At 47.1% G+C, this 22074-nt stretch overlaps 3 protein-coding genes and 2 long non-coding RNA genes across 8 annotated transcripts; 3 read left to right on the top strand and 2 right to left on the bottom strand.

Moving 5' to 3' along the window:
- Positions 1-27: 27 nt before the first annotated feature.
- On the bottom strand, positions 28-1361 carry pou4f3 (POU class 4 homeobox 3). Its single transcript, XM_061299671.1, has 2 exons — positions 1201-1361; positions 28-969 (listed from the first exon to the last, which is right to left on the bottom strand). Exons 1-2 carry the CDS (start codon positions 1279-1281, stop codon positions 28-30), a joined length of 1023 nt encoding a protein of 340 aa, XP_061155655.1. The 5' UTR covers positions 1282-1361.
- LOC133168242 (uncharacterized) lies at positions 176-3890 on the top strand. Of its 2 annotated transcripts, XR_009718169.1 has the most exons (4): positions 176-294; positions 1894-2042; positions 2179-2345; positions 3559-3890. It is a non-coding gene; the product is annotated as an uncharacterized LOC133168242 (long non-coding RNA). The 2 variants fall into 2 exon arrangements; XR_009718168.1 differs by lacking the exon at positions 176-294 and having other exon boundaries at positions 1323-2042.
- On the bottom strand, positions 2437-11838 carry rbm27 (RNA binding motif protein 27). Of its 3 annotated transcripts, none has more exons than XM_061299587.1 (21): positions 11636-11838; positions 10907-11025; positions 10713-10840; positions 10552-10631; positions 10303-10484; positions 9806-10108; positions 9001-9237; positions 8624-8797; positions 7828-7974; positions 7581-7734; positions 7364-7511; positions 7025-7234; positions 6827-6940; positions 6485-6610; positions 6280-6354; positions 6001-6171; positions 5783-5887; positions 4876-5067; positions 4711-4794; positions 4466-4585; positions 2437-4109 (listed from the first exon to the last, which is right to left on the bottom strand). In XM_061299587.1, exons 1-21 carry the CDS (start codon positions 11692-11694, stop codon positions 4011-4013), a joined length of 3027 nt encoding a protein of 1008 aa, XP_061155571.1. In that variant the 5' UTR covers positions 11695-11838; the 3' UTR covers positions 2437-4010. The 3 variants fall into 3 exon arrangements, with proteins under 3 accessions (XP_061155571.1, XP_061155572.1, XP_061155573.1); XM_061299588.1 differs by having other exon boundaries at positions 2437-4106; XM_061299589.1 differs by lacking the exon at positions 8624-8797 and having other exon boundaries at positions 11636-11837.
- LOC133168244 (uncharacterized) lies at positions 7145-10738 on the top strand. Its single transcript, XR_009718171.1, has 4 exons — positions 7145-7285; positions 7357-7528; positions 8630-8860; positions 10680-10738. It is a non-coding gene; the product is annotated as an uncharacterized LOC133168244 (long non-coding RNA).
- Positions 11839-12031: 193 nt separating the features above from the next.
- Positions 12032-21290, top strand: LOC133168199 (leucine--tRNA ligase, cytoplasmic-like). The gene is made up of 32 exons (XM_061299580.1): positions 12032-12184; positions 12435-12556; positions 12697-12784; positions 12853-12933; positions 13028-13165; positions 13472-13633; positions 13712-13824; positions 13885-13948; positions 14032-14120; positions 14215-14440; positions 14568-14655; positions 15022-15098; positions 15196-15249; positions 15326-15466; positions 15537-15614; positions 15723-15808; positions 15872-15937; positions 16060-16142; positions 16349-16487; positions 16557-16769; positions 16850-16907; positions 17045-17108; positions 17746-17929; positions 18216-18306; positions 18404-18544; positions 19017-19157; positions 19314-19424; positions 19508-19618; positions 20157-20261; positions 20377-20472; positions 20562-20694; positions 20844-21290. The coding sequence occupies exons 1-32, from the start codon at positions 12179-12181 to the stop codon at positions 21044-21046; spliced, it is 3552 nt and encodes a 1183-aa protein (XP_061155564.1). The 5' UTR covers positions 12032-12178; the 3' UTR covers positions 21047-21290.
- The last annotated feature ends 784 nt before the right edge of the window (positions 21291-22074 follow it).

The following is a 22074-nucleotide window of genomic DNA, read 5'->3' as shown; positions in this document are numbered from 1 at the left end:
GCTGTTTTATTGATGACGCCTTCAAAGTCAATGTACGGCCGAGTACTTCATGCGCTTCTGCTTCTGCCTTTGGTTGCAGAACCACACGCGCACCACGTTCTTTTTCAGGTCCAGTTTCTCGGCAATGGCGGCGATCTTCTCCGACGACGGCCTGGGCTGAATGGCGAAGTAGGCCTCCAGGGAGCGCTTCTCCGGGGCGGCGATGGAAGTGCGCCTCCGCCGCCTGGCGTCCTCCGCCCCGCCGCCGCCGCCCCCTCCCCCCATGAGCTCCGGCGCGGCGGCGCTCCTGTCCCGGTGAGCCGCCTCCGCCTCCTCCAGCCAGGCGTGCAGGACGGGCTTGAGCGCAATCATGTTGTTGTGCGACAACGTGAGCGACTCGAACCTGCAGATGGTGCTCTGGCTCAAGGAGCCCACGCCGGGGATCTTGAGGTCGGCCAGGGCCGAGCCCACGTCCGCCTGGGTTACGCCCAGTTTGATCCGCCTCTGCTTGAAACGCTCAGCGAAGGCTTCCAGCTCACGCGGGTCCGACTCCACGTCGCCGTGCGCCGGCACGGCCGGGTGCGGGTGGCCCATGGCGGCCATGGCCTGGTGCAGCTGCCCCATGGTCTGGAGGTGGTGGTGGTGATGATGGTGGTGAGGGTGCTGGTGATGGTGCGTCACGCCCGGCTCGGGAGCGCCCATCCCGGTCATCCCCAGGCTGCTGGAGAGGTGCTCCAGAAGGTCCCCGGCCTCCAGGCTGGGTCCCAGCTGGTGGTTCTGAAAGTTGTGATGATGGTGTGAGGCGATGATGGACGAGACGGTGGAGGAAGAGGAGGAAGAGGCGGCGCAAGAGGGCACGCCGCTCATGGTATGGAAGCTGGCGTCTCTCCTTGCCTGGGAGACGAGGATGCTGTCAGCCGCCGCCTGCAGAGCCTCCGCTCGAGCCAGCAGGCTCTCCTCCACGCCGCCTCCCAATATATTGGCCTGGAGCTGCGAGCAGGAGCGCGCATGATGGGGGAGTCAGTGGGGAATTGTGTCAGAGAGGAGGGTCATAAAAATTAATATGGAAGCGAGGAGGAGGTGGAGGAGGAGGAAGGCGTGTGTATCGGATGGAACAAAGTCATGTCAAATCACATTTACACATTTTTCCCTCCGTGATTACCCCCTCGCATTCCGCCCTCCTGCCTTCATCACCCTCCGTCCCCCCAGGTGTCGACCTACCTGAGGCCCCTGCCCGCACACTCTGCGCATGCCCTCGTGAAGGCCGAAGTGCTGCTTGCCGTCCATGGTCATCATCATCATCTTTGTGTCTTCTTCCTGCCCTCGTTGTCCTCGCTCTCTCTTTGCAAGTTGTCCCGCTCTGGACTGAGCGCGTCTGTTTTGCCCCCCCCACCCCCCGCAGCAATTCCTCCCTCCCTCCCTCTCATCCTCCCCCCTCTTCGTCGTCTTTTTTCACCTCCCTCCTCTTGCACTTTACTCAGCTACAATTACAACAGGTGGAGCTGTGCGCATGCACAGGTTGATGGTTACGAAATGTCACGAAAAGCCTACTAGAACATCTTAAACCTCATTTGTTGTTAATCAGAGCTGTTTTAAATTGTGACAGATGTGTGCTGACTCCCAATGTGATTGTTACCATTTCCCCACATAAATGGGTGTGCACACTTATGCAACCCCATTATCACTCCATCTATTTACTACACTGGAGTCTGTTGGTGAAGGTACACCGTAGGACCGGACACTAGCCAATTGCAGGGCGTCGTTATTTCATGACTGATAAATAGCATTCCTCATTGTCGCGGTAAGGGAGCTGTCCGTGGTGCTGATCTCTTCGAATAGTCCAAATAATGGCAAAAGCTGATGTGTCTGCGTGTCTATCTGATCCCACTGCTCAACTCTGCTTCTTTTAACTAGTCAATAATGCATCAAGCAGCATGGCGCCCAGGCTGGCATCCATTACCAGGCCAAGGCTAATATTACAGTACGTTGGTGACAAGAGGCAGCAGACTTTCAAGTACTGTATTACAGCCATCATGGCTTTCTGATTGGAGACAACTTCCAAGGTATATTTTACTATTCGCATTCTACCGTCTGACATTTGCTGCCTATTGAAATCCTCTAGTGCTCTACTGAGACACCCAATCCCTGAATAAAGCATAAAATCCCTTTTCTCACCATCACTATCCCCCCTTCTTACAGGAACCAGGGTCATTTATTATTGAGCCGTCATTGTTTGGGAGCTGTCATGGTGTGTTTTGACGGCGACGTTGAAGGACCCTCCTCGATGTAATAAGGCCGAGGTGGGGCAGAGCATTCCAGCGTCCCGAGTTGGCTCAGCATCACAGTGACGGTTGTGCCTGATCCTGGTGAGTGATATAGACTGGGGCTAGTATGTGTGGAGACTCAGTGGTGGTTTTCGATTCGTGTAAGGTGCAAAATAACAAGACAACACAGCAGTTTTAAGATGTTTCCTGGAATGCTTTTGCTCTTTTTTTCTTTTCCTCAAAATTGCCAATGATTTTTTTTTCTATCCGTATTTTTCTTTCTTTTCTTTTTTTGCCCAAGATCAAATTGTTTTTTTTCTTTTCTTTTTTCATTTCCTTTTTTCCCCCCTCGCCTCGCAAGCAGCCCATTCCTTCGTCTTTATTGGCAAAAGCAAACATGCTTGTAAATTAGAAATTCATCTTTTTACAAACAAAATGACATGAAGAAAATACATCATAAACAGTAACAAATCCAAAACTATTATCCGATAAACTTACATTTCTTTACACTACGGTGTATTAGCGCACACACAAGTACAAAAAAGTGGGATAGAGAGAAATTTGTCTAAATATACAAGAACCCAGTAACTTTGTCCTTTTTAAAACCAATAGGGAACAGATTAGAGAAGTGAGAGAAAGAGAATAATCAAGGTGCAAGGATGACTTCCAAAGGACAGAGAGTGTATTTACATGCATGAAAAGTTATATAAATATTCTTTTGGTTGAATGTTTTTAACTGCCCCAAAAAAATAAAATAAATGAAATCAAGTTTGTAAACTTGTTCACATTATTATGCAAATTACAACAGAATTTTGATACAGTAAAAGAAGAAACTAAGAATCCTCCAAGGGGGACATATTTGATGAATTGGGACAACTGTATATTAAATTAGATTAAAATAACAAAACTAAATCCAAAAAAAAAGAAAAAAAATCTACATTAACCAATTTTAAGCAAATGTACAAAATTTACACACACACAAAAAAACTAAATCACAAATCTTGTAAAAAAAAAAAAAAATCCATTGAATGTCGACAGGTCTAAGGCAAAGAAACTCTTATTTTCTCTCTCTCTCTCTCATATATATAATAAAATCAAGTTTTTTTTACATTCAAACATCTGTCTATATATTTATGTATGATTAGGTCATTCTTTTACTTTGTTTGAGAAAGAGGTTGGGGAACATAAAAAAAAATGATTACACGGTGGTCCAATTAGGTTTAATAAAGTCCTCCATAGTTCACCTAAATTTAGAAAATAGTGAAAATATATTCCATGAACATCTGTGGGTGATTTTCTTTTTTTTTTTTTGTAGAATTTCCGAATATATTTTTGGGGTGAGCTATCCATGCGGTACACCTTGGAGTGCAAAGAGGCGCTGCAAAAGTGACTTGAATGGGAGCATCGGGAGCATCCAAATAAAGAAGCAGGTAAGAGAAGAATAAATGAAATGTGGTCTTTAAACGGAGACCATAATGTCCACCGCCCCGAAAATCTTAAATACAGTCCTGTATAAAAATAGCTTTTCACAGTCGATGCAAAGGTTGCGCATTACTGACAGTTAAAGTAAGCACACTTAAACTATCTCCAAGAACCAAACCTTCGTCTTTCTCAGCAGAAGTGAGATTATTTTCTCGAGTGGAGGGACTCCTCGGAAAAAAACAAAATGGTAGCCTTAAAATGACTGTTGAAAATACTGGGGGAGAAAAACAAACAAAACAAGAGAGTACTGGGTTTTTTTCCGGTTCTTTGAACTGGCCATTTCCTTCATCGTCTCCAAGATCTGCTTTCGTACTTGTCGTCTTCATCGTCGTCCTCTTCCTCTTCCTCCTCCTCGCCAGGCAGATAGGAGCGACCTTCCTTCTGCTGATACAGCCATACCAAAGCACATTAGTACTTCTATGCTTTCCCATGAAACGACTTGAAAGTCGACCGGCGCCACAGCGCAAATTGTGTTTGGACTTCATCCACCCATGTGGTGACATTCTTGGAAGGATGAACCCTCCCCATGTCATGTGACATCACGGGGTGCACCCTCAAGATCCTACTATGGCCTCAAAAGCTCTCGAGCACGAGAGAGGATTCCTCCTGACAGTCGTGTCACTCCGACTCCATTTCCGCTGAGAGCTTCGGCGGGTTTAAAAAATTAAGAAGCGCCGCAGAGGACCGAAGCTGCCTATTAGAACTGAAATTTCAACCTTGTTGGACAAAATAATCGTTACCGTATTATCGTCGTCTTTGGGCTCCTCCTCCTCAGGCTCGGTCGTGACAGAGGGCGTCTTAGGCTTGTACCAGGAAATCTGCAAAACGCGCCCTTTGAACTTGGCTCCCTGGTTTGCTGCCTGGAAGTGTGAAAACGGAAGTTTAGCTCCGGGGTTCTCAAACCGTAGCTTAGGGGGTCCGCCCGCGAGATGGTTTGCAATAACTTGGGTCGGCTCCATAAAGCGGAGAGCCCAACGCGACTTACGTTCTCGGCTTCGCTCCGAGTCTTGAAAGTCATGACGACGCTGGTAGCATCCTGGTCACGGAGTTCCTCCAGATCACCGAATTTCTAACGATGAGCAAAGGAAGAAAGGAACGGCTATCGACATGCAAATATCAGCATTTCACGCCAATCGTGTTACGTTCTCACCACAAAGTGTGACGTGAGCTCCTCCTTCTCCTCCTGGGTGACCCCCATGATAAACAGGGCCCTGGGCCGGTGGTCCACCACCATGCGGTTGACGGAACCGCTGCGGCCCCTCGGACGTGTGGCGCCCCCTTCCGGCAGCACCTTGCCCCGGCCTCGACACGTCGGGGATCGCAGGATGCCCAATTGCGTTGCCTGGTAAAGAAAAGAATTCGAAAAAGGATTCAAGGTAAGCATGTCCTAAAAAAAAGCACATTTTCATCATTCCAAAATGCTCTGCCTGCAGGTTATTTGTTTTTCTTAATGACATGTTGTACCAACGTGAACTCGGGTTCTCCTCATCTCGCCCTCACTTTTCCATTAGACGTCTCCAAATTTTCCTCCTCACCTCTCCGAAACCTTTCCTTCCATTTGGTCCTGCGCTTACTTCCCGCTCTTACTGCTAGCGCCTGTGAATTCTGTTCCCGGCGGCTTAGACTTTAATGAGATGGCCTCCATCGGTGCGAGAGAGCGTTGAGTGTCTGATTGGGCTTCGTTAGCATTTAGCTCTTCCTCTGGGCTTGCTAAAGTGGCTGCTTTTTTTAATGTGCATGGGGAGGATAGGCTTGGGCTGGGATGGGGGTGGCGGTGTGTAGGGAAGGGGAGTTATGCATTTTTTAACCACTAGCTCATTTAGAACCCATAGGGTAGGGATGGGTGAGACATGTTAAGGCTGGGTGTTACTATCAAAAACTGTGTTCCTAGTCGGCCGATGCTGTGACAAGCCTGGTCTGCGTTGTTTCGGCACGTGTGGAGCCAGTGTGAGGCTGAGATGACTTAAGTGCTTTCTTTCAAAAAGGTTTCCCCCTGATCACCTGACTGACTCAAAGCAAGAAAATAAAACGTGGCTGAAGATGGGGCATGCATTTACCTCCTTCTGCAGCTGGCCTAGTCTTCTCTTGAGATCTGTCGTGTCTTCTCCAGAGTTCATCTTCTTATGGAAGTCCAACTCAGCATCCAGCAGCTCCTTCTGGGCCTGCACGTGAGAAATGAAGCAAAAGACAGAGCGAGGGGGGGCCGTGCCGTGTTAGCATGTATCCGCTTTCTGCTTTTGAAGTGCTTCAATTTCACAAAAGTTGGAAGACTCACATCGGTCTTGGTCTTGGGCTGGGAGTGATTGGCTTTAGAGACCTGAGAGGCCGGATTCATCTCATTCTGGAGCTGGGCAATCTTTTCAGTCAGTTCCTTCAGTGTCTTCATGATGTTGGCTCGTTCCTCTGGTTTCATCCCCCGGTTCTTCTCCAGACGGTTAATCAGCGCCTGATGAGGAATGCAAATTGTGCCGTGTTTTTTTTTTTTTTTTTTTTTGGTTCATGTAACCTTGCTCCATGATCACGCTCAAGCATCACGTGCAATTCTAATCCTCACCTTCTGCCACTCAATCTGCGTCTTCAACATTTCTTGCTTCTTCTTCCGCAAGTCATGCTGTAGTTTTAACGCCTCCTGAATGAAAACAAACGGCATCGTATAAGACATGAAACCGGTACGGCAAATTCCGGCGTTCGTCGGAAACACGTCCGTCATCCTCGTATTGCCCGTTAAAATGGAAAAAAAAAAAAAGAAAGCAACATGCCTGTTTCTTCTTCAGGGCTTCCTGGGCTTCCAGTGCTTTCGCCGTTTTCCCAAGGCACTTGGAGGACGGCTTGAGCGGGGCGGAAGCGTAGGGGCCCTTCTGGGTGTTTGGCAGCACCGGCGCCACCTAAGTGCCGCGCACAGCGAGACGGGACGAATTTAGGTCATCGCCGGGAGACGTGGTACGAACAAGACTTTACTTTTAAAATGCTGCTTGCTTCCAACTTTCCTGATACAAATGATATTATTGCCTTTTTATGTTGTGTAAAACGGAACCTTTTTTTTTTTTAAAACGGCATTCTACTGGAACAAATTAAGCAGACGTCAAATTATTAAGACGCACATTGACAGCTTCCGCATTGGGGTTCACGTTGTCAGGTGCGCTTGTCGTTCCGACCGGCGCCGGCGGCCGATGCTTGTTCAGCACGTACGCGGCCGGATTGTGCTGCTTGATCCCCTGCCAAACAAACAAAAGCTCACGTCAAATGCTTCCATGATTTGATTCAGCCCTCGCACTTGAATGCCGTCGCAGGGCGTTTACCTGCGGCCCGAGGTTGGAAGCGGACCCGAGCGCCTGGTTGCTAGCGCCTTGATCCATCTGGTGAGTCCCCAGCATGTTGGGCTTGCGATGCCAGCGCATGTTAATGAAGCGGTTGTTGAGAACCGCTTCCACGCAGTACATGGCCCGGCGAGCTTCTTCGTTGGATGTGAATTGGATCAGCGCCGCCTCTGGGTTGCCGCCAAACACCACCTGGATGGATGAAATCAATTTCCAAATCCAGCTTTTCCCACCTTGAGGGAGGTCTGCCCTCCATTTTGTTTTTTTCGTCCTATTATCAACATCGTTTTAAAATGTGCTTTCTTTTGCTTCAGATGATACCTGAATGTTCACGATGGTCCCGAACTTGCTGAAGTGCTCGTTGAGCTTGGTGATGGTGTTGAGCTCAGGCGGGATATTCCACACCTCCAGCTTAGTGTTCACGTAGAAGTTCCTCTTCGGGAAGCCCCCTTTGTTGTTGAAGTTTGGCCTGACACCAAGAGAGAGGTAAATGAAACCGTTTGGAAATAGTTTTTTGGATAGAAAGGTCAATTCTTACTTGAGCATCCAGGGCCTTTTCACCGTGGGTCCCTCAGGTGTCATAGAGCCCATGGGTCTCTTCCTGTTGTGCAGCTCTGAGTTGAAACTGGACATGTTGCTTCCTGGTGTGCTGGTGGGAGTGGCCGGTTCCGTTTGGATCACTATATTGGCGGCTAAAGGGGAGAAATGTAAACGAATCTCATTTGAAACGTTCCTACCATCCGGCGCTTTCTTCGGTGAATACTGAGAAGGTTAATACTCGTCACCTCTGGAGCCTTGTCCCTCACTGGATGTGAGGCCGATGAGGTTGGGCCGCTGCGTCTGGACTCGGGGAATGAATTGACGATACTGGTTCCGACCTGCTCCGGTTAGCCCCGGCGATTCCGGGTTGTAGCCCTCCGCATCGTAGTTATCTAAGACAAAAAAGGCGCTTTGAAATTAGAAATAGATTTGGGCATAAGTAATAACGTTTCTTTATACATCCAGGAGGATTCCACATAGGAAGGTCACAGCAGAGAACCTTTGAACTATGACAACGCTGCCAAACAACCACATCAATGCTGTCCAATGAAAAGCTCTCCAAATGTTGTCATGTTAAAAAAAAAATGTAATTGCAATTGCTACTAAAAAAAAAAACAGTAACAATATGCATGCATGGTGGAAAAAAATAAAAAACTCAATCCATTCGACAAGATGAAAATGAGTTTTACGTCAGCGTTGTTTTGGGCCAGTCAGGTTGTATTAGGTTTTGGAGCTTGACAATAATTTTAATTGATGTTGGAAGCCAGAAGTGCATTAAAGTTCTTTGACTTATTTATGAAAAGAGGCAAGGGGGAGGGGGGGAGCCTAATTCACAGAAAGCAAAACAATGTTGAAAAATAAAGTTGCACTGCCACTTTCAGGTCAACAGGCAACACTGCAGCCTGCTGACAACGCCCGCGAAACAAATCATGAACAAAAAGAAAAAAAAAGATGCATGGGAACATAGCAAAAAAAAAAAATGGAATGGGCTATATGGCCGATGAATGGGGAAATCCCATGACAAACTTCCAACCTGCTTACATTCAGACTGGATATATTGGGGACGGAGCGACACCGATGACGACGAGGGAGGAGGCGGTAGAGGAAGAGGAGGCGGTAGCCTCGCGCCGGGCGGCCCGACTGAAGGCGATGACGTGATCGCCGACTGGTGGTTGGGGGTTTCCATTCCACTGGTTGCGATCAGTGGAGGGGGTCCTGACGGAGACACAAGCCCAAGCTGATGCCTCATAACAGCGAGTCGTCCTTCACTCATCCAGGGTGAGCCCTTCATTCACATACTTGTTGCCTTTTTTTGATTGTCACCGAACTCGGCAATACGGGGGGGGGAAAAGCTCCTTGTTCTGCTATCGTGCCCTGAGTTCAACCATTTACAGACGGACAGACAGACAGACACTCACCAGCTAACGAGAAGACGCCAGGGGGCGGCGGCTGGCTGTAGGGCGGCATTGGTGGCGGTGGTATCCTGAGTGATGGGGGAGGCTCGGTGATGGGCGGCGGCATGGGCAGGCCGCCGGGGGGTATCACAGGGGGCGGCGGGAACGGGATGATGTTGGGAAGACTGACGTCATCCACGATGAGAGGGTCGTTGCCGTGGTCAAACAGGCACAGGTCGCCGCGGACGCAAAACCCTTTCTCTGCATTGGGAGGAGGAGAGAATCATGATTTGGGATCAATGTTGACATAAGTTGAGGAGCTTCATTTACATGACCTCATTTTGTGGCATCGATAGACAAAATGAAACCGATGATTTTTCATCATGTATGACAAGGCTCAGTGCGATCTCCCCAACAATGTCTGGTTCTGGAAGGATAAACTAGACTCTATTTACTTCACGGTCTCATTAAGAAGACCAATCCCTCGTGGCCGAGTACTGGCAGTGGCGGCCTTCAGGGGCGCAAGATATTTTAACTCCGCTTACCTCTGGAGAGGTGTTTGAGCCTTCCCCCACCGGGGACGATAGCCAGAGTGATCAACATTAGTGGTCATTAGCCGTGAAAAACACAACCATCAATAATCCCTAAGGGCAAATTGTGGGACGAAGAAAAAGGCTAATGTATGTATCAATTTGTAGAATCATATAGTGGCGGGGTCTCTTTGCATATAAAGCCTTTTATTCTGAGTTAGGCATTTAGTATCAAAATATTTGGATCTAAAGACAAAGTGAAAATACACTAAAGGGGAAGAAAAGAGTAGCATGTTTACCGTCGTAATCCCTGCACCGCTGCTTGCGTGAAGGGTTCTTATTGCTAAACGGCTTGCCGACGCCGTCTTGCCTGCCTTTGCCGTAGTAGCCGGACCAGCTGTCCGTAGTGCCGTCGGGCATGTGCGCGTGCGTCGCCAAGGGGACGCCGCCGGGTCCCGGGCCGCCGGCGGTGGATGAGAACGGGTGAAGCGGGGTGGGCAAGAGCGGCGACGGGAGCTGAGGAGGCTGCTGGGGCCTGCCGGTGGCGGACGAGTTGTAGCTGTCGGCCTCCTTCCTCTCCACCTCGAATTTTGACTTGAAGTCTGGCAGAAAGGCAAAAAAACATATTTGAACGTAGACAACACCCCGTCACGTCACCCAAACCAACCTTGAGGTGAATAAGACCAATTCCAGCCTGCGTGGCTGAAGCCCATAGGAGCGACATGCAAAGCGCTCCACATTTGATCGAGACGATTCCAAAACAGCCTCTTCCTCTGCTGCTGTTGTTGTTTCTCACCTCGTCCCCTGCTCTTCCCCCGGCTGCCACTCCTGCTCCGGCTTCGGCTGTTGCTCCTCCCGCGGGAATTCCCCCTGCGCCGCTCGTGGCGCTCCCGCTCGCGGTGCGAATCGCCGCCGCTCTTGCCGTGACGATCAAAGTCCCGCCTCTTGCGCTCGTCCCGCCTCCTGTCGTCGCGACTCCTGCGTGGTCGGGGGAATGGGCAAAATGATATTGCCTGTCACGTTATAAGAGGAGACAAAATCAAACCTAGATTCATTGAAGTCAGAGCGGTTCCTCAGAGGACTTCTCCTGCGTCGGTTTTCTCTCTCCTCTTCTGGAGCTTCGATCTTACAACGACAACAACAAAAAGCAATTATCTCTCTTGCTATGTTCAGAAAACGGAACCAGAGAAAGCGATTCCCACTTACTTCGGCTGCATCTGATTTCGCTGGAGGTACGTTAACCACTTCTTTTTGAGCTTCTTTAGCAATCGGGTTCCCCTGGTAGTTCTTGCTTGTCAGACATTCAAAAAGTTTATCCACGAAGCCGACAGTCTCTGGAATAACACGGGAAATCAATCATAGATCATAGATTCAAGTCAAGCGGCGTTAACAACTCATACCTTTTTGCAGGAAGACGTCGAGCTGATCGGCACACAGCGCTTTGAGCTCCTTCTCTGGTTTGTCCTTCTTCACCAGAGCCACAACGTAATTGGCTAACGCAGAGGGGTCAGCATCACATCTGCCAACGAAGACATGATCAAACTTGATGCTCCAAAGTACTTGGACACATTTGACACTTTGTTATGAAGATTTGATTCATGTACTTATTTCCTCTGGCTCAATTGAGGTAAGTAAACACTTTATTATTCTGATTTGGGGGGTCTAGTGTTGGAGTTCAAAATATGATTTTGTTGAGTGTGTGTGTCTAAAGTTTGCAACTTATGTGCATGTTATCTAATTTAAGCCATCCATTTGACGATGCAGAGATGGTAACTATGGTAACACTCGCAGCGAGCGTCTCCTCTGAAACATGTTGACACATTTTGCATCTCTGTGATTGCAAGAGAGCTTCTAGAATTGCAAACAGAAGGCTGCATGCTGTGCTGCACTTTGGAGGGGTGCTAGAGTAAAGTTGTTTTCTCGTGATCCAGTTGATTTACATCATTGGATCGGCCAACTATTGCAAGAAAGATAGCGAACATAATAGTTCCCACTTAACGGAAAGTCCAAAAGGTTCTCTATAGCAAGCGATCGGCCACGGTTTCTAGCAATTCCCCCCTCATTGATGCTAACACACGAGCTAGCTACGTAGCGTGCAAGCTAAATGACATTTAAATTCAAACACTCACATTGGCTCCAGAAGTTTTGCCAGCCACGACTTGAGAGCATCAACATTCTCTATAATCATGGTGAGGAAGACGATCAGGCGGTTTAAAAAATGAAACGAAGCCCCGAAACGCCTGCTTTCATCGTCTATAAATTTGGAAGCTTTCGGGGCCTTGGGTCTCAACTGGCAGGTCGCACTGAAACACTTTACGTTATGTTAACTCACTCGAGGTGTCGTAAAAGAATGACTGCTGCACGACGTTGGTATTTAAATTGCGTTTTTAGCCAACCATGTCACTAAAAATATTTTCGGAAGACCTGGATTAATTTATTTAAAAAAACGTTGTCCTTGTTTTTTATAGCTAAAATAAAAGATATTAACTTTGCCGGATAGCAAGTGTTATGCATCTGACAGTCTACGGACTTCTTCTCCCAGAATTCCTTGCAAGTGTCTTGGTGTCATCAGCCGGTGCAGCGGTGGCGTGGGTTCCCTTAGCCTTGCTTCTTGCCTAGCGCTTAAGTTTATTTTTGACGAAGCAGCGGAATAACCTACCAGTTGTGCAAAAATGACGGTAAGTTTATTCTTCAGTGATTTCCCATAAAAAAAAAAAGAATGTGTCCATAGCGATCGTTAGCATTTTGCACTGCATTGACATGCCATAGCTTTAGCAAATTAGCTAGCAAAAGACTTGTAGTCCAAGTACTCTAACAACAAAAACGCCACTAAAGTTTCATATTCACAAATGATCCATTCACAGACGCATTGTTTATTTTCTAGCTGCCACTACTTTTATGTACATCTTGCTTACCATATCTTTCCAGGAGCGCAAGGGAACGGCAAAGTTGGACTTTTTGAGAAAGATTGAGCTCGAAATTCAGGCTAAATGGGAGAAAAACAAAACCTTTGACAATGATGCAGCGACAACAATTGGGGAAAGTGCACAGTAAGTAGCTCCTTTATGTTGAAGCTCCCAAAAACGAGCGTTAAGTTACATCACGCTGTTTGCCGGGGCGTCGATTTGCACAAAATGATGCGCAATGTTACGTTGAAATATTGTTGCATACTTTCCCCTCTATTCCACAGCAAAAACAAGTATTTTGTCACCTTTCCCTACCCATACATGAACGGGAGGTTGCATCTTGGTCACACATTCAGCTTGTCAAAGTGTGAGGTAAGTTGCTATTATTTCGAAAGGCAAAGAACATAGAAACGAATCCCCTGTGCTTTATGGTGTCTCAGTTTGCGGTTGGCTACCAGATGTTGAAAGGAAAGAAGTGCCTTTTCCCATTTGGTCTCCACTGCACAGGCATGCCAATCAAAGTGAGTGTTTTGGTGGATTCCTCAAGATTGCCTCATGCATGCTATACATGACATTGCAAAACAACCATAACAAAATGCATCTTTTTCTCCAAAGGCGTGTGCAGACAAGCTCAAGCGGGAGATGGAACTGTACGGAAATCCGCCACAGTTTCCAGATGAGGAGGAAGAGGAGAAGGAGAAGCCAAGCACGTGTGATGAAATCATCATCAAGGACAAAGCCAAGGGGAAGAAGGTCTGAATTTGAGATGGTGTTTACTTGTCCCAATTACTCATTGAGTTAAGACAAATAAACACCTGCCTCGATTAGATGCCTCCCTTTCCCTTCTTAGTAACAAAATTCCCATTCCTAACCAAATTCTATAAGTAATTGCCAATTAGTGCCACAACACGGTGGCTAAGCATTGCTTGTCAAAATTAAAATCATTTGACTTCAACATACACCATTGGCAGTAAGTTTCCACCAGATGGCGACAAAGAGATGTCTATCATTAATATGTCATTCATTCCAGTTTCTGACGTTATCTAATTGTCTTGTTAGAGTAAAGCGGTTGCCAAATCTGGTTCGGCCACCTTCCAGTGGAACATCATGAGGTCTCTAGGCTTGAATGACCACGACATTGCCAAGTTTGCCAACGCTGAACACTGGCTGGACTATTTTCCTCCTCTGGCTGTGAAAGATCTCAAAATGATGGGGGTCAAGGTACAAAATCATATTTTGCATTCAAATAAAACCCCCACAAAGGAAAAGGTTATTAAACGTCTCGTGTGATCCTCCCAGGTGGACTGGCGGCGCTCGTTCATCACGACAGACGTGAACCCTTTCTACGACTCCTTTGTCCGCTGGCAGTTTGTCACCCTGAAGGAGAGAAAAAAGATTAATTTTGGAAAAAGGTGAGATGACAACAATCAGCGTTTGTTCAATGTCGCTTTGTATTGATATTATTTTTACAGGTATACCATCTATTCCCCCAAGGATGGACAACCATGTATGGACCATGATAGGCAAACAGGAGAGGTACGCTTACCCGGTGCTATGAAAAACAAGATATATAGATAGATAAGATATATCCCAATTAGTTATTTTCACCTGACTTGCAGGGAGTTGGACCTCAGGAGTACACACTCATCAAGATGAAGATTATTGAGCCCTACACGGCCAAATTCAAGTCCAAGGTTTTTTACAGCAGGTAACCAACTTTGCTGCTGTTCATTTGTGTCATTCAGACCCGAAATACGTGATGTTAAAATCAAAGCATGACATTGATTCTGTCCTCCCTGCAGCGCCATAAAAGGCAAGAACATCTACCTGGTGGCCGCAACGCTGAGGCCAGAGACCATGTTCGGTCAAACCAACTGCTGGGTGAGGCCCGACATGAAGTACGTGGCCTTTGAGACCACCGGCGGGGACGTCTTCATCTGTACTAGGAGGTCTGCCAGGAACATGTCCTTCCAGGGATTCACCAAGGACAATGGTGTGGTCCCCGTGGTCATGGAATTACTGGGACAGGTATGTTATTATTAAAAGCAAAAGTTGGAGCCGATATTTATCAAAGCGGTCGAGGTGCCCTGTAAAATTTGCATTTTCTTTTTACTGAAGTTGGTCCAACAGTGTTCGCAAAACATTATGCCTGCAGGACATCCTCGGCTGCGCCTTGAGTGCTCCCCTGACGTCCTACAAGATCATCTACGCTCTGCCTATGCTCACCATCAAGGAGGACAAAGGTACGAGAAAGTTAATCCCAAACAATTAAGCATTCACGCTCGCACGCCGGTCGGTGGGTTTACATTGTCTAAAAAGTTAAAATGTCAAAATCCAACTTCTAATTACCCTCAGGTTCACTTGGTTTTAAAGGTTAGGGAAGGCAATGAGGTGTGCTAAACACGGATGAGTTTGGCGCACTGACATTTCAGCAGATTCCCAAGCCGCTTTATTTACCATTTCCCACTTTGAAAATGTCCATCCACGGTGCTCGTCGTGCGCAATTAGGCAAACGGTGTACTGCGACGGCAAAGCGGTGCGGCTTTAAACGTTTCCCGAAATGTAACACTCCCCCCCCCCCCCCCCCCCACTTGTTTGGTTTCCATCAGGCACAGGAATAGTCACCAGCGTGCCTTCTGACGCCCCCGATGACATCGCTGCTCTTAGGGACATCAAGAAAAAACAAGTGAGTTGCGCGTCTTTCCACACACATCAATGCTTCGTCGGAGCCAACGCCACATTCAAAGCTTGGGAGTCAAAAACCCAATATGAATATTTCATAGGCCCTGAGGGAGAAGTATGGAATCGAGGACAAGATGGTGCTTCCGTTTGAGCCGGTAAGCTCATCTCCTCCGACATCTTAAACCCATCAATTGTAGTTGTGAAGCTGCTCGACGTGTCTCTCTATTTCAGCTCCCCATCATAGACATTCCAGGCTATGGGAACCTGTCTGCTCCGCTGGTCTGCGACGAGCTGAAAATCCAAAGCCAGAATGACAAGGAGAAGCTGGCCGAGGCTAAGGAGAAAGTCTACTTGAAGGGATTCTATGAAGGGGTTAGTCCACCTTGTCCCCGGGGCTGTACTGTAGCTGATGATAGAATACATGATGAATGAATTCCCTCAGATCATGTTAGTTGACGGCTACAAGGGGCTGAAGGTCCAGGATGTGAAGAAGCCAATCCAGAAGATGATGATAGAAAAGGTAGGACTTGCTCTGTCTGTGGCCTCTTCCTGGATACTTACAGCAGGTAGCATCATTTCTTTGTAGCGCCCCCAAAATGTTGCCAAAGCCTGCATCTCTGATTTTCAGGGCGAGGCCTGCATCTACATGGAGCCAGAAAAACAGGTCATGTCGCGTTCGGCAGACGAGTGCGTGGTGGCCCTCTGTGATCAGTGGTAAGTGACATGAACTGCAAGTCTGGAGCTGAGTCGATTCAAATGAGGTCATTTGTATGGCAGGTATTTGGACTACGGCGATGCTGACTGGAAGCAGCAGACCAACGAAGCCCTCAAGTCTTTGGAGACGTAAGGCGCGCTCCATTCATTTCATAAGATATTGTATGCTTTTGGCTTGCGGAGAACAAGCACTGAAAGGATTACCCAATTGATCTCATACGATAGAATTATTTTTTTTCCCTTCTGCATAGATTTTGTGATGAGACCAGGAGAAACTTTGAGGCTACTTTGGCATGGCTGCAGGAGCACGCCTGCTCTCGGACGTACGGCCTTGGTAAGTGTACTCAGCCGAGTTTACCATTATACTTGATTGACGGTTTATTATTAAAATTGTTCATAAAGAATTTAATCCATTGAACAACTGCATCCGACTACTTACTGAAAGTGAGTTCACGGCTGTTGGCAGGCTCGACACGGCAGCTGGCATTTTTTATTATATATATATTTTTTTATACACCTGTTTGCGCTTGCTCACCATAGGAACACGGCTGCCTTGGGACGAGCAGTGGCTAATTGAGTCCCTCTCGGACTCCACCATCTACATGGCCTACTACACGGTGGCCCACCTCCTCCAGGGAGGCGTGCTCAGCGGACAGGGAGGCTCGCCGCTGGGCATCAAGTAAGTCATCACGGCAGGAACACATTTGACACTTCTTCGTGTATTCATTATTTCTAATGTGTGTCTCAGACCGCAACAGATGACCAAGGAGGTGTGGGACTTTATCTTTTTCAAAACGTCCCCATTCCCCAAGACGGACATCCCAAAAGAGCATCTTCAGAAGCTCAAGAGGGAGTTTGAGTATTGGTACCCGGTGGACGTGCGCGTGTCTGGCAAAGACCTGGTGCCCAACCACTTGTCGTACTACCTCTACAACCACGTGGCCATGTGGCCCAATGACCGGTGAGCGTGTCTTCATTACATAGAGCTTCAAAATAGTATTCACCTCCATTGATTTTTGATGGGGTACATATCTTCCACAGTGGGAAGTGGCCACAGGCTGTGCGAGCCAACGGGCATCTGCTCCTCAATTCCGAGAAGGTGCGTCAAAGCCTAATGGCGTGATTTGCCATATTTAATCATACAAACTCGCCACGGCTAAGCGATTTGGCGCTGCTTTTGATTGAATTCTCTGTGGGGTGTGGCGTTACTTACCATCTGCTTTTCTTGTCTACCAGATGTCCAAATCAACCGGAAACTTCCTCACTCTGAGCCAAGCCATCGAAAAGTTCTCAGCAGACGGTAGGCTGAGAGTGTCATCACCGCAGCGTTTTTTTTTTTTCTTCTTCTTTATTTATTCGTTGACTGACAGCTTCCACCTGGAGATGGAGACAGAGGGCCCGGAAGACGGCCCTCTGTTCATTGTTGCTTTGCGCTTGGCTAGTTTGACAGCTGTGGAACCAACAGTGTGTGAGCTAATATCCCGGTGATGCCACCTTTATCGTAATGAAGGCATCTCTTGATGAAGATGTCTCCTAGCTGAAAGTGGTGTCTGCTGGCTATTTGCAGGAGTCTCAATTTGACAGCCATTTTGTCAATAATGAGATGGTCCTCGTGTTTACCTATGCATGAATCAGTACCGTTCTTCAAATAGTCATCCCCACTCTGATGGACAGCGGGGCTTATCTCAACGCTGTGTGCGTCGGAAGCACTGTGGGAGGCGCTTTGGTCAATCGAAACCATTTATTTGTAATGTTGAAAACATATTACACGGTTTTCGGATCATAGGTATTTTTGTTATCATTTGACTTATCTATTATGTAGTTTTCCATGACGGTTGGCAATTTTTCAAATGAAAAAGTCGCTGGCAGCCGTTATTTGAGAAACAACGATGCCCCATAGTGTTGTCAACCTCCTCCTTCTTCTTCTTGTGTTTTAGGTATGCGTCTGGCTCTGGCTGACGCTGGTGACACGGTGGAGGATGCCAACTTTGTGGAAACCATGGCGGATGCCGGCATCCTGCGCCTTTACACCTGGCTGGAGTGGGTGAAGGAGATGATAGCCAACCAGAACAACCTGAGGACCGGACCTGCAGACACCTTCAACGACCGCGTGTTTGCCAGGTAAACACAATCGGAGCAAAAGATGTTTGTTGTCCTCCTCCCCTAATTGCATCACTTCATCCTTAATTTTGCGCTCTGTAGGATTACGATCGTAAAAACCAAAATGATGCACTGCAGTCTACACCCACCATGTCATATTCAGTTAAAACGTAGTAGAAATAAATTGTGAGGCGCTCGAGCTGGTAGCAAGCCAGTCGGGAAGCATTTCAGAGGCTGCGCGAAAACATCTCTTTTTTTTAAACAACCCCCGAGCCGAAACTTTAAAGGATTTTTGTATCTTGGCCAGCGAGATGAATTCTGGAATATTGAAGACGGAGCAACACTATATCAGGATGATGTTCAAAGAGGCTTTGAAGTGTGGCTTCTTTGAGTTCCAGGTAAATAAAATCTTCTCAAGCAATTTACAATTGTTTACCCCTTCTAAAAGAAACTCCATCCCGAACTAGTTATTAATAGGATGAATGCTCCCTCTAGGCTGCCAAAGATAAATACAGGGAGTTGGCGATTGAAGGCATGCACAAAGAGCTGGTCTTCCAGTTCATCGAGAAACAAACGCTGCTGCTGGCCCCCATATGTCCACACCTGTGCGAGTACACCTGGGGTCTGCTGGGCAAGGTAAGAAGTTGCCATATTGGCCACCTCCATTGAGGAATAGTTGCCGCTCGTTCAAAGTGCTGACGTTCATCCTTTCCACTCACCTCCTTTTGTACACTTAGAAGAAGGCAGGGGCACCAAAGCGACATTTTAAAAGACCTGCGCTAATATATATTCATGAGTACAGCCACCATCGGACCGGCTTATTTAATCCACTTCTAACGCTTTTCCTGGCTGTGACCACTCGGAGCTTGTCTCCATACACACACACACGCTTTCTCTTGTTGCTGCTGTCAAATTGAGGCACACACTTATCGTGCATGTACCTGATAACACGGAGGTAACGGTAAGGGTACAAATGAAGGCCGCTGTGCTGAAGATGTGTATTTTCCGTCATCATCTAGCAACGACCGTTTCCTGCACCGGCTAAAACGCTAATGAGCACGAAGAGTTTCACCCTGCTGTGTTTTGCCTCTCCCCCTCCTTCCGACAGCCTACATCTGTGACAAAGGCGTCATGGCCCATCGCCGGTCCAGTGGATGAGATTCTCATGCGCTCCTCTCAGTACCTGATGGAGACGGCACACGACCTCCGACTGAGGCTCAAAGCATACCTGCTTCCCCCGAAAAATAAGGTACAATACAGACATTTGACGGAGTTCAGTTGTGCTGAACCAAAATGTTACAGCAGGAAGAAAAAAATCAAAATCGAGAAGATCAAGCGAGCTTTTGCCTTTCTGCTCCCTATCTGTGCTTGGATGTACGCGATGTACTTTGTTTTCCTTGAGCAGAAAGGCGACTCAAAGCCCCCCAGCAAACCTTCACACTGCACCATCTACGTGGCCAAGAGCTACCCGACATGGCAACACAGCGCCTTATCCCTGCTGGGCAAGCACTACAAGGTCAGCGACACGGACACGCATGCTCCACATGCTGCGTTGGACAAACGGCGACATTGCGTCTTTGTTTGTCCTCTTTTGTGTAGAGCAACAATGGCGTCCTTCCAGACAACAAGGTGATAGCCGGCGAGCTGGGAGCACTCCCCGAGCTGAAGAAGTACATGAAGAGAGTCATGCCCTTTGTTGCCATGATCAAGGTACGGCTTCAACACTGCAGCAGCAGGCCATTTGCTCGGAATCCTAACGTGGCGAGCAATGTGAACCGTTTTGCAAATACACATATTCTATTGGCGTTCATTTATTTTATAATTACTTTAATAGCAAAATCAAATACTTTTGTGTTTATTTTAAAGTGTACATCTCACTCGGACGATCTGTTCTGGTGGCGATTGAGTACAAAACTTTCCCAGCCATTCTTTTGTCTTCTGTCTGGGTATTGTGAAAAGCTTTTCTTTTTCTCTTCTTGTGTCAGACAAAAACACAAAACTGCGATATTGATCTTCCGCTGGATTTTTCAGGTCGCCAATTTCTTGCTGACTTGAAAGTTACTATCTCCCACGGAGGAAAAATCCATCGATAATGTTTATTCCAGTCTTTGCTTTTCATCAATCTCTATTTTGCAGTTCTCAATTGTGTATTCTTTTTATCCAGACTCAATTTAATCCCGAATTGAGACATATCGAGTCCAAGTTGTCCGGTGGTTAACTTATCACACGTGCATGCGGCTTTCCATAGGAGAACCTTGAAAAAAACGGGCCCAGGGTTTTGGACCTCGAGCTGGAGTTTGATGAGCGGGCAGTTCTGATGGAGAACCTGGTCTACCTAACCAATTCCCTCGAGGTATGTCGACACTTCACCAGACTGATTGGCCTTACCTGGCAGACTGCAGCTCGACAGTCAACAAGCATGAGAACCAATTCTAAGCGCGTTTCCTCAATTTTCACGCTTAATGCAGCTGGAGGGGATCGACATCTTGTTCGCGTCCGAGGCCGATGACAAAGTGAAGGAAGACTGTTGCCCGGGGCAACCGTACTGCGTGTTCAGATCCGAGGTGACCGCTCGTGCGAAGGACGTCTTTGTGATTCCCAAGGTTCCATGCGCTCGCCTTAAATTTGAAATGGACCGTTTGCATGTTGACAGCCAGCAGTTTGCGTGACCTTGGTCAATCCTCAGCCGTGCAACGGCCTCTTCTCGACCAAGCTCGACATCAGGCAGGGAGACAGCAGGGACAACGTCATCCGCAGACTCGCTAAGGTCAACAGACTCATCAAAGGTTAGATATCCAAAACAACATCTGGACTTAAAAGATGTCTGAAAGGGACACGATCCAAAATTCGTGTTTTCATCTCAGCTACTACATTATGGCACCCAAATCCAAATGTCCTTCGCCCCTGACCTTTTGCCACGTTCCCTTCCGACCAGATCTATCCAAAGTGAAGCTGATGAGGTACGAAGACCCCCTACTGGGGCCCCGTCGGGTACCCGTGCTGGGACAGGAGGAGCTGGGCAAAGTCCTCATCTCTCCTCAGTCCGTGTTCAGCATCAACCTGGATGAGAAGAAAGTCACTGTGGCTGACAACAACCTCACTGTGGACATCGGCGACACTCTGGCCTACCTGGTTTAATTGAAAAACACACAGTCATCATGAAGTGTTGCGACACAACAGGCCATCATAAGTTGATATCTGCAAACTCTTGCTCTTTTCATACCTACCGATGGAATTATGTCTGCTGCCTCGTTTTGTTCATCCGAGGTGAAACGTCACGGTCTCTCCTGTTGTGTCTCTAGAGGTGCTGTTTGTCTAATGTGTTTTTTTTTTTTTTAATGATTATTTCCAGAGAAATAATAAAACTTAAATAAAACTAAAACTCAGAGTTTCCAGATTTTTTTCCCCCCATCTTACATCTGTGGCGACTCTCATCCGCGCACTGCTGGGCTAATGGTGAGTATGTATTTTGTTGCCATGACGATACGGAGCAGCTCTAATGGGTTGAATGCACTTAGATCCCCAAACCTAAAAGAGTGAACTGAAAAGGACACAGGGAGACTGCAGGGATGATGACAAATGCATTATGACCAAAAAAACATGTCATGTCACAGTCAACATAATGAAACAATCCCTTTTTACAGGTGAACTGGAGATATTTTCTCCCTGAGTCAATTGTCCCCTTGCCTGCACCTCATTTGTCGGAGTCCATTCTTATTTTCCTGCCCAAGGGTGAGTGCAGCATTTACTTGCTTTTTGTAAGTAACATCCATCCCCATGAGGCCCTGATTCAAATCTATGAAAAATATTTGACTCATACTGTTGATGTTATGCGATCATATACAGTGCAAAGTGAAAAATAATTTGAGTGAATAGTGTGCTTTTCCTAATCCCAGTCATTTTAAGGCTATTGAAATAAATACATTGGGCATACAACTTGAGTTTTATTTTGAAGAAAGGAAACAACGGCTGTAAACAGGATGTTACATCAGTAAGATGACCCCAAGCAACCCTTGTGACAAAGCTAAAAGGTTTGTAAAGCCCTCCCAAATACCATCTAATAATCATTGTAAAATATGACATTTCTTTGTAATAATTTTTGGCCAATTTATTTGTTGACCTCTATCGCTTCACCTGGAGCAATGACCACGTCAAAGCCATAATAA

The sequence above is a fragment of the Syngnathus typhle genome, linkage group LG15 (genome assembly GCF_033458585.1).
Source record: "Syngnathus typhle isolate RoL2023-S1 ecotype Sweden linkage group LG15, RoL_Styp_1.0, whole genome shotgun sequence".
NCBI classification, from domain to species: domain Eukaryota; kingdom Metazoa; phylum Chordata; class Actinopteri; order Syngnathiformes; family Syngnathidae; genus Syngnathus; species Syngnathus typhle.
The sequence above is the reverse complement of the archived record's forward strand: the minus strand, read 5'-3'. Positions and strand labels throughout refer to the sequence as shown.